Source organism: Ricinus communis, chromosome 6 (genome assembly GCF_019578655.1).
Source record: "Ricinus communis isolate WT05 ecotype wild-type chromosome 6, ASM1957865v1, whole genome shotgun sequence".
Classification (NCBI taxonomy): domain Eukaryota; kingdom Viridiplantae; phylum Streptophyta; class Magnoliopsida; order Malpighiales; family Euphorbiaceae; genus Ricinus; species Ricinus communis.
This window is the reverse complement of record NC_063261.1, coordinates 28,467,101-28,478,395: the sequence shown is the minus strand read 5'-3', so window position 1 is coordinate 28,478,395 and position 11,295 is coordinate 28,467,101. Positions and strand designations below refer to the sequence as shown.

General features: G+C 28.6%; 2 protein-coding genes across 4 annotated transcripts; one reads left to right on the top strand and one right to left on the bottom strand.

The window, feature by feature from the left end:
* The first annotated feature begins 2,187 nt into the window (after positions 1-2,187).
* On the top strand, positions 2,188-4,854 carry LOC8287975 (WAT1-related protein At1g25270). The gene is made up of 6 exons (XM_002534583.4): positions 2,188-2,507; positions 2,673-2,735; positions 3,026-3,142; positions 3,302-3,713; positions 3,811-3,962; positions 4,494-4,854. Exons 1-6 carry the CDS (start codon positions 2,305-2,307, stop codon positions 4,693-4,695), a joined length of 1,149 nt encoding a protein of 382 aa, XP_002534629.3. The 5' UTR covers positions 2,188-2,304; the 3' UTR covers positions 4,696-4,854.
* Positions 4,855-5,027: 173 nt separating this feature from the next.
* Positions 5,028-9,328, bottom strand: LOC8287973 (probable RNA helicase SDE3). 3 transcript variants are annotated; one of them, XM_048376120.1, is made up of 5 exons: positions 9,150-9,304; positions 8,909-8,966; positions 7,987-8,750; positions 6,290-6,499; positions 5,028-6,173 (listed from the first exon to the last, which is right to left on the bottom strand). In XM_048376120.1, the coding sequence occupies exons 2-5, from the start codon at positions 8,943-8,945 to the stop codon at positions 5,229-5,231; spliced, it is 1,956 nt and encodes a 651-aa protein (XP_048232077.1). In that variant the 5' UTR covers positions 8,946-8,966; positions 9,150-9,304; the 3' UTR covers positions 5,028-5,228. The 3 variants fall into 3 exon arrangements, with proteins under 3 accessions (XP_048232077.1, XP_048232079.1, XP_048232078.1); XM_048376122.1 differs by lacking the exon at positions 8,909-8,966 and having other exon boundaries at positions 9,150-9,328; XM_048376121.1 differs by lacking the exon at positions 8,909-8,966 and having other exon boundaries at positions 7,987-8,772; positions 9,150-9,303.
* Positions 9,329-11,295: the final 1,967 nt, after the last annotated feature.

Below are 11,295 nucleotides of genomic sequence, written 5' to 3'. Positions count from 1 at the left end.
AAAACATGAATTAACATATCAACAAAATAAAATTAAAAGTATTTTATTTTATCTGATATTTTGTCTTTAATTTTTACAAAAATTTATATTGAGTTATTTAAACTCTACTATATAGATATATATATATAGTGTGTGTGTGTGATATAATAATTTTTTTATTTTTTTATAAAATTAGAATTATACTAATCACTAATTAATTCTATTAGAATTAGAAAAATAAATAAATTACGTATAGAATTAGAATAAAATTATATTAATTACTGATTAATTCTAAAGGTATTTTTCAATTAAAAAATTCTTTCCCCTTTACTTACATTTTATATACTAGTATTATTTATCACGCTTGTTATGTGTATAAATTATTATTATAAAAATTATATATAAAAATATTTAATGAATTAGTATATAATATAATATTTATTAAAATATTTTTAATTATTTTATGAATATTATCCTTTAGCATATAGTAGGAACTCATATTTTATTGTATATTTTATAAACTTAACGAATAATTGGATTTCAGATAAACTTATATAAAAGTATAGAATATTTAAGTCCACTTTTGTTTTAATTTAATGACTCATTATTAGTATTAAACTTTATATGTTTATTTTATTCAATTATATTTTTTATTAAAATTATTATTTATCTAAAATAATTAATTTCAATGGAATAATTATTTTTATTATTTTTTTAAAATAGTTTAATTGTATTATTTTAATTATTATCTGATAAAAGATACTGAAGTAAAATCTCTATGTTAATAAAGAAGAAAAATGAAAATAATTTAATATCTTAGTTGTTAATAATTTTTTAATATTTATTTTATAATATATATTTTTAATAGTAATATTGTTATAATCAAATAAAAGCTTAATTTTTATTTTCAAATAAAAAATAATAAGAAAAAATATAGAAAGAAATGAATTTTAAATTTTTATAATAAAAAAAAGCAAAACATTAACAAAAGATATTAAATAATAAATAAACATTAAAAAGTATAAATGCTATTTTCTTCTATATTGCTTGATTCGTTTGCATGGATTTACTAACAATAAAGTAAATATGAGTTTTTTAATTTAAAATATCTCAAAATTTTTATTTACATCATATATAACTTAAATTTACTATAAGATGTAACAATAAAACTCAATTTCATTATACATAGACACTATGGATAATTAGTTTAGTATATAAAATACTACCACATAAAGTATTTCATTTGTAATAATTCTATTAATAAAAGTATTCTTGTAATAATAAACATATGAAATAATATACTAATAAAATAAAATTGAAATTATTATATTTTTTTTGTTTAACTTTTATAAAAACTTGTATTTAGTAATTTGAAATTCACCATAGTCATATATTCTTACATGATTAGAAATGTACATAAAATTATGATAGAATAAGATTGAATCAGATTATTTAATAATTAATTCTATTAGAATTAATAAATAAAATTAATTACATATAGAATTAGGATAAAATTATAGAATATATATATATATATATAATTTTGCTAATATATAAAATCCATATGCTGATTTGTTAAGTTGAAAATGATCCAACAACATGCATATTTTTCTATATTTCTCATACTTGTAACTTAATATATGTATTAATTAGAGAGACTACTGTAATGTACTAAAAGTCAAAATGGGTCATATAATACTAGAATAATGTACTCCTATCTCTTTTTAAAATAAGTGTCACTTTAGATAAACTTTTTATTCCAAATTAAATTTCGTTTTAAGAAATTGATGAAACATTAATAATTTTTTTTTTTTAATTTTATCTGTATTCGTTATGATTGAAAGTAAAAACAAAATTTATAGTAATTGAAAAACTTTAGTAAAAAGTATTTTAATTATATTTCAAATTATTTTTTTACTATAATTAAAACTATTTAATGGGTTGCTTAAATATTAAACAATTAGCTTAAACAAAATAAAACGGGGGAATCAAAATGCAATTACAGTTCTTTTAATGGTTAAAAAAGTGCAGTTATAGTATTAATTGGTGCATACTTAATTTCCCAATGAAAAAAGAGTGGCACAACCTTTAGAAACTAATATTTTATATTGTGTGATTGACTATCCATATTTCCACAGAGAGCAGCTTCCTGTTGCTGTATAAATAACTCTAGTGTGCTATTGTCATATTTCCACTTTAAAAACACACACAAGGAGCAGAAAAGGGCACAACACAACTCAAGAAGGCAAGAAAAAGTTTTCTTGGTCTTTTTGTCAGTTTAGACATATTAATTTCATTTCCTTCAGTTCAATTTACTGAGTTGAGATGATGATGATGATAAATATTTACAAGTGGTTACAAGAGTTGAAGCCAGTGTTGTTTATGATAGTTGTTCAGTTCTGTTTTGCTGGTATTAATGTTTTCTACAAATTAGCTGCTTACGATGGTATGAGCTTGAAGGTCCTTGTTGCCTACAGATTCTTCTTTGCCATTGTTTTCTTGGTTCCTCTTGCTCTTATCTTTGAGAGGTCAGCCTTATGAAATCATTCTTATGCTTTCTTGTATGACTGGCTTTGTTGCTCCTACACCAGAATGAAAGCCAAGAAAAAGTGTACATATATACAAGTATGAATTAGAGGTTTTTATTATGCAGTTAGATGCTAATTTTTCTACTCCATTCTCAATTATCTCAGGAAAAGCAGGCCCAGACTTACATGGACTATTCTCTTTCAAGCATTTCTTTGTGGATTCTTTGGGTAAGTGCATGAATAGGGAAAAAAGATGGACAAAAAAGAAACAATAATAATAAAAGTAGAAGAGTATGGAGATTCCCATGTTTGACATTAGAGTGAAATTGCTTTTCTGAAAAAGAAAAATACTTTTACAGTCCTACTTTTATCTGACCCTAAATATATATCTCAAGTTAAAAAGAATTTAATAATTAACTTCAAATATTTTCCACTCTCTTATATTAAAAGAAATAATAAAAAAACTGATATTAATGTTTAAGTTTTGATAACAAAATACACAAATATTATGTCTTCAGGGGATCGTTGACACAAAATTTATACGCTGAGAGTTTGGTATTGACATCTGCAACATTCGCCTCTGCCATGACTAATCTTATACCAGCAGTCACCTTCGTCTTAGCCATTTCTTTTGGGTATTTAATCATTTTCAATTTTACGTTACTCAATAAACAATGTTACTTGAATAAATTGTAATTGATTAGTTACAAAATGGTTTAATATCCCTACATTAAATTTGAAATTTTCATTACATATATTTGAATATGTTAAGATTTTTATGTTGGGAAATTTAGGTTGGAGAAGATGGGAGTGAAAACCAGAGCAGGGAAGGCAAAAGTGATGGGCACATTGTTGGGTTTGGGTGGGGCAATGCTGCTAACATTTTACAAAGGAGCAGAAATTAAGATGTGGTCAACACATATCAATCTGATGAAAATTGTTAAGCCCCATGGAGGCCATGTGGCATCATCAAGTGGCACTCAGATACTGGGCAGTCTGTTTGCTATAGCAAATTGCTTCTCATTTTCTTTGTGGCTAATTATTCAAGCTAAAATGAGTGCAAATTATCCATGTCCTTACTCGAGCACAGCTTTGATGTCTGTAATGGCTGCAATCCAAGAAACTACTTTCACCCTTTGCACTGAGAGAGATTGGACCCAATGGAAATTGGGCTGGAATATAAGGTTGTGGAGCGCAGCATATGCGGTATGTTTACACTACTTTGTCTTTGCTTGGACTCAGCGTAATATTTATCTTTATTATTATGTTTAACCATGGATGAAATTCATGGTTTGCATTGTAGGGAATAATAGTGCATGGTATGATGATAACTCTCGTGATATGGTGTGTGAGGCTAAAGGGTCCGCTATATACTTCAGCTTTTTACCCCCTAATGCTTGTGTTCACTGCCTTGATGGGACCTCTCTTACTTGATGAATATTTACACGTTGGAAGGTATGCAAGGATCAATCTTATTCTCCTCAGCTCATTAAAAAAGAGAGTTGTTTAGTTTAACGGATTACCAATTATGCAGATTTATTTAGTCACTCCGCACTGCCTTAAATTATGTGTGTTCTTGGAGATTTAGATGTCTCCATTACAAGTTATTTTTTATTTGGCAAAATACATTATTTTAACATTTTAATTTTTAGATCAATTTAATAAGAGTTGAATTTTATTTTTATAATACCTTTAAACACTTTTAGTTTTTTTAATTTAATTAACCTAACGGACACCTGACTTTATAATACACATTAATATTAATGTTGAATAATGTCACGTCAAAAAATATTTAAATACCACAATATAATAGTAGAAGTGTCTATTAAGTTATATCAAAAGTTAAAAATATTAAAATAACTAAATGACCAAAGTCTAAATATCCAAATATGCATTTGGCTTTTTTTATTTTATTTTATTTAAGAAGCTAGTGAAATATTTCGATATCTAATCTCTAAGCTTCAATTTTTATTTTGTGAATTGCAGCATACTAGGAGCAACTTTAATAGTATGTGGATTATATGCAGTGTTGTGGGGTAAAGACAAAGAAATGAAAAAAATGGCTCAGAAAATCTCCAAAGAAGCTGAAACCATTCAGACCATTAATACTAGCACTAGTGACAATTCTGAAAATCAAAATAGAGGTATTATAATGGACAAAACTGAGGAAATGGAAAGAAAAGTATAGGTTTCATTTGCAAAACAAAACAAATGCAGGTAGTATTAGCTTGTAAACCTTCCCATTCAACAAGCTTTAGTGTACTTTGGTAGAGATGGAAGAAGTTCAGTGTTCAATTTGTTTTCTCCTCCTTATATTTGTTGTATAATAGTTTATCTTTTCTGTCTTCTTTATATTATGTTCTAGGACGATTGATAATTGCATAACAAACAAAGGAAAAAGGAAAAAAAAGAAGTGCACTTTGTACATGTATGTATATGGTGGCTCTATCAAGTTTCTGATTCATATAAATCAGAATAATTATGTGTAGATCTGCATGCATCTTTCAAATGACAGCAAAATGCAAAATACCAAGCATTATTTTGATAACCAAATTAGATTTAACTTATAGCAAACTCTGGATTTCACATACGTATACAAGCAAGGAAACAAACTCGAAAGCGCAAAAGCAAAAGTAGGGGGATGGTACCATCTTTAAATGGAGCAGTCTGCACTTTGGATTGCACAAAAGCTTTGGATGACATCATCTGACTGATTTGCAGTCAGTCGGCCAGCTTCGTAATATAATTTGAATCTAGAATATCGTAAGGATTTCTTTCACGAAGTCTTTTGAAGTACGATATAATCAGACCATTCTTCCTAGCAATATTGGATCGCACCCAACCTGGATGGTTTCCCAGTGAACCAGTGACAATTACAGCTGTGTTTTCATTAGCTAAATTAGCCAGAGCCACCATTGCCTCTGGCTCAGCTGCTGACGAGGCATCCAGCATAAAAATGTGGCTAAAATGACCAGCAGGAATTCCTTCATTATGTAGCCGAAAGCTACTCATATAAGTAGACAATATTACTTTAAATTCTTGGAGTTCCTGAAGTGGAGGACAAGCAAAACATTCTCCCTTGTAAAGACTTGAAGCAAGGATCTCAGATGGTACGCCATCTATTTCTCGAAATGCTGCATTGGCTCTAAACATTTCAGTTTCAGGAATCTCCTTCAAGCTTGTCATCAGCACATCGCACGTGCTGTTAATAGGTGCACATATGAGAATACGATGCTTTCGAGAGCTTCGAAAAATTTCAAGCACTGCTTGTTGGACTACTAATCCAGTTCTTGATAGCCGGTTCGAACTGCAGTGACTCCATTTTCTTTTATCAACACAGAGTTGACCCTCAATAAGATAAGGTGGTGGCCCCTGAATGGCTATGATCTGTCGAACTGCAGAGTTTTGATCTGGATGAAGCTTATTATTATAATAAATATTTGGTGAACTTGAGGGGACGATCTTCCTTGATCCCCAACAAGGGAAAATGTAACTTTCAAACGAAGGATCTGAGGCAGCTTCAACAGCTTGATGAGCCCTTTTTAAACAAACTCTGTTAAATGAGAAGCTAACATCGTACTTCATGGACGGATAATGCTGAGCATGAAAGTCTTCACCAAATTCAACTAGGATAGTGGTGCTTCTCTCCACGCGATAGATAATACCCTAGTTTCCATTTGAAAGCATTAGAATTGTTGATAAAAGTGAAAAGAAGGTGTATGTAAGCATGACCTGCATATATATATATATATATATATATTGAAAGATCAGGAGGTAATAACCTGGAAAAGATCAGTCTTGCTTCCTGAAGATTTTGCAAAGACAAAGTCCCTTGATAAAAGAAATGGCCGCTTCTCAAGTGATGAGTCCATATTAAATGCCACAAAGATTTTCTCGTCCTTCTCATAACTTTCTCTGATATATGGCCCTTTAAAGATTGCTGCTTCTTGCAATTTTAAAGTGATACCCAGCAATTTGAACTCACTCCATTTCTGATTCGGAAAGACATACATTTATCATCTCCAATGTAATAAAAAATACAAAGTTGTAAAGTGCAGTTGAATGGTTATATTGTTATTAGTAAACTAAATCACAAGAATGAAGCAGCATGAGACTGTTGTTGGAACGAGTCCTTCCTAGTTTCTGCAAGATTATATTTAGTCCTTTTCCCTTTGTTCCCTCTTTCTGTCTCTTCTTTTCTCTAAGAAACTAACTCATTCTTACACTTTTATACAGATGGACTCAATCAAGTTGAATTGTTTCTAACCATGTCTACGGAAGTATAATACAGCAACACCATTTCATAATACATCCAAGCATGGTGAAGGCAATACTCATTATTTTCTTAAATGAAAATAACCTGGGATAAGATAATGACAAAAGCAAGTTATTAGATATGTTAACTGCAGAACAAATTCCATTTGACCACTCTGGACTTCCCCACAGCCCATCTTTTTTTTGCAGTTTCTCTTCATTCTTTCAAGCGTTAAGTGCCTTCAGAAATGTTGCTGTTAGCACACAGAATTTAAATGCATTGTACGACTTTATCTTAGAAGAAAACAAATATTCATTTCCTATGCTTCAAATAAGACAACCCTGTAATATCATGATATCCTTGCAATATACTGGATGCATACAACATGCATACAATGAGACAATCATTTTGCAGTTTCAAATTCATTAAGGTGTTCAAGCATGCCCTTACTGGATTATGTAACAATACTATTCATTTCATTTGCTGCAGACATATCAATTCAGCCTTCTTTTTCAGTAAATATCCAAACATCACTTTCAGTGAATCCACTCTCCTCATTCATGTTAATAAAAGGAAACACCACTACTGCTACCCAAACCCATTTTAATCATGGCAATGCTAGCACAAACCAGGAAGAGATTTATATTTATCTTTTCATTTTTTGGAAAACGCTTGTGCACAACATGTTTTGAGCATCATCTATTGGTTTATTTGCCTATACGATGAATTTTCAGTACCTTGAAATATATAACCCAAAGTATTCTATCCTTTGATTGCATATACAGCTGCGTGCAACAAGTTAAAGAAAATATGTTTTACACCAAAAGCAATGACTCAATTCACTCTGCATCTCGGCATCTACTCTCTTCAGTTTGGCCCTTGTAGGTAATTAACATTTGCATATCCTGCATTTTCTCTTTTCAGTTTTCAACAAGCTCAAGTTTCATGAACACATTCCCAAGAGATTTAGTGTTTATAGCTTGAGGGCAAGAGTCTAATTTAACTCATTCTGCAACCTTACTTTCTTGATAACATCAGCAATATTTTATTCTACTCCATCTTTATGTTGATATATAGAAATCAACCATCAGAATATAAAGTAAATTAGTATCCATCAAAAGCATTTCAGTATGAAAAATGTTCTGATTGACATTGATATTTTCTTTTCTTTATTGAACTGAATTATCAATGAAATCGCTCTAGCTGGAATCACATTTTCATTACCTCAATGTAGTAGTCCTCAGCACAGAGAAGAGCGCCAAAATAATCCTTGTATGACGACATAGACAATGGCCTTCTCAGAATCTCAGGCACCTCGTCTCTCTTGATCAAATCTTGAATATCCCTGGGAATCAAATAAATAGGTGACAAGTCTTTTTGAACCAATATATACTCACCTTTGCTCTGCTGATCATTCGAATTTGAGGAAGCTGGAGCCAAAGTTTGCTTAAAAGATGGCAAGGTCCCGAAGGCTGATGGAGGTGCTTTGGGTGAAGCGGTAACAGGGTTAGAAGAAGATGCTGCCTGTGTAGCGAATGAAGGAGATGGCTTAGAATATGATATTGGGACAGATGGAGATGGTTTAGTAGAATGTATATTCGGTACAACTGATTGGGTCGAAGAACTTGTTGGGAGTTCAGGTCTCGATGGAGCTGAATTTGCAGGAGATGCAAGTTTTTCTGTTGAAGATTGCGGTAGCCTATAGGAAGGTACAGGTGCATATCTGGTAGAACTATTTGAACTGATACCAGCATCATAAGTTCTTTCCACTGGCTTAGCATATGGTGATCCAGTTTCTTTTGCTGAATTACTCAGCCGTGAACCGGTTATGGGCCTGTTTAGCACAGGTGCATCACATGGTCTCTCCGTTGTTTCCCCTGAAGTGTTTCTATGCTCCGAGCCATTCTCATTTCTGTCTCCATCACCTTTCAGAAAACCAAAAACGCCTCGCAGGAATCCAAGAAACTGAGACATGCAGACCAAAACCTCTGCAACCAAAAGCATGTACACCTGTAATGTTATACAAGTGGGAAAAAACTTAACTTGGTACCAAAAATTCCTAACAATATAAATTTGCTGTATTATATTTCTATCCATAAGTTGACCAGTTCCATAAATCTCAGTTTGCATGAAAAGCACTGATCACCTTTTCTGAAACCCCAGACAAATGAAAGTTCTAACATTAAACTAGCCCAGTTCACTTGCTGTAAAGAACATCATGAAATTTGAGACATGCAAACAAGAAATAGAAAAGAAAAGAAAATTAAGAAAAATGAATAAATAAAAAAAGAGTAACAAAGCAGATTGATCAATGATCATGACATGCAGAACAAGTATCTGACATATAAGATCAAATATATAAGATCAAAGAAGAAGAAAGTAGATACCTAAGATTTTCCCAAACTGTACTGTAAGAAATGTCTTAGTGTGCAGTTGTAGGGACTGAGATGAAAACGCTAAAGAAAGAGTAAAGCTACTGCCCAGGATGCAAACAATGTCTTAATCTCTGTTCTAGGGAGCTTCAACTGCCGTTGCAGAATACTTCTACATTACCACATCAGCACACTGGACCCCATTTACTAGTATAGAATATTTTTGTTTTATGAAAGGAACAATTTTATTTTATAATATGCAGATCAAATAGTAAAAATTTTAAATTTTATTTTATAATATGCAGATCAAATAGTAAAAATTTTAAAATTTTGAATTAAAATTCTAGACATATAATTATAATAAAATTTTTAAAAAATATTTTATTATTTATAAATATTTTATGTATGTTTTTGATTGAATCTAAATATATAAAAATTAGAAATAATTTTATTTACATAAAAAAAATATATTTTATATTTTCACACGTGTATGAATTAATAATTATAGTTTTGATTACATAACTTAATTAATTTTTATTTAATTTATTTATATATATATATATATATATATATATATATATATATATAAAATATGAGTTATATAACACATTTCCTAAATATTGAAGATGGAATATTAAAATAATAATAATAATAATAATAATAATAATAAAATAATTTTTTGATTTTATTCTATATATTAATATATCAATATATTTTCATAATATATTATTTTTCTTTAATTTTTTACTATCTGAATTAACTAAAATATTTAATAAAAAATACACTTAAAGGTAGTCGGCATCGTTGTATTTTACTGTAAATTTAAATTTTATATTAAACAAATAAAAATGTTGAGAGATCAATACCCAAAAAATTTATTTTAAGTTTTTATTTATAATTTTATATCAATAAATAATATGAAAACTAATAATAAATAAAAAACAATAATACATTCATATATAGTTCAAAGGCTTAATTACTAATTAAACTTTGAATTTAATATATTTTAATAATTTTATTCAATTATTTTAAATTTTAAAATAAGTACTTACGCTTTTAATCTATTTTTAAAAATATTTTTTAGTAATAAATTTTAAAATTTTACAATAAGAAAAATAAGATGACAAGTCAATTCTACTTATTAACATAAAAATTAGTGAGTAAATAAAAATGTATTACATTAGATGTAAAATATATGAAAAAATGCACATATGTGAAATTTATAATGGTTATATTATTAAGTTTAGAATAAACTATTTTAACTTACTTATAATTATTCTTATTTTAATAAAAACAACTGATTTTTCACGTCATTTTTTTTACCGTGAAATTTTAAAAATCATCATTAAGAGTATTTTTTTTAGAATAATTATTTATTTTAAAATTTTAAAATAATTATAAAAAATAAAAAATAAAAAATATAATTTATAATTAAGCCTAGTTGAAATGTCTCAAAAGAATAAGAATATTAACATTACAATACTTTAAGAATATTCGATAGCATCATGTGATAATAACACTAATAAATAAAAAGATAAATTACTTTAACTGGTACAAAGGTTGCAAATTTTATATACTTGCGTATATCTTTCTAAAATAGTTTTAATGAATTCAAAAGAAATAAAAATAATAGATTTTATCAAAGTTTTAATGTGTTTGAAGAAAACTATTCTATCTTCTGTCAATTCTTATAACTGTAGTCACTGAGAGTACAATGAGCGTAGCACCATATATTACCTATTTTAATTTTATAGCACAGAACAAAATATTTCATGATTCTGTGTGATATATTACCTATATATATATATAGGCAATTTAAAAATTAAATCTTTTTAATGATTTTTTATGATTTAAAAAAAATATGAAATAAGCGAAAAAAAATATATTTATTTTATCCTAAATTAGAAAAATATTTATATAATAAAATATTTAATTTATTGGCGGTGGTTTTAAACGCATACTCAAGTGTCTTTAGCGATTATGGTATTATAAGACTTTTTAACCTAATCAGGAAAACACTAACTAGTTACAAATGCTAGCTTGGAGATGGAAGTCGCCACTCAGGTAATTGGTCGGAACACTTTACTAATTAATGGCATTTCTCGATTCCATAAAAAAAAACTTTATACTACACATCTAGAGATGGATCCAAAAATCAATT

Bases quoted from the DNA above. Each gene is read 5' to 3' on its own strand.
- LOC8287975 (XM_002534583.4), top strand. From the start codon at position 2,305: ATGATGATGATGATAAATATTTACAAGTGGTTACAAGAGTTGAAGCCA. The intron at 2,508-2,672 runs GTCAGCCTTATG...CAATTATCTCAG, and splicing joins CTTGCTCTTATCTTTGAGAG to GAAAAGCAGGCCCAGACTTA. The intron at 3,714-3,810 runs GTATGTTTACAC...TTTGCATTGTAG, and splicing joins TGTGGAGCGCAGCATATGCG to GGAATAATAGTGCATGGTAT.
- LOC8287973 (XM_048376120.1), bottom strand. From the start codon at position 8,945: ATGTTAGAACTTTCATTTGTCTGGGGTTTCAGAAAAG. The intron at 8,751-8,908 runs GTGATCAGTGCT...TTTTGGTTGCAG, and splicing joins TGTCTGGGGTTTCAGAAAAG to AGGTTTTGGTCTGCATGTCT. The intron at 6,500-7,986 runs GTAATGAAAATG...TTTCCGAATCAG, and splicing joins CTGAGGACTACTACATTGAG to AAATGGAGTGAGTTCAAATT.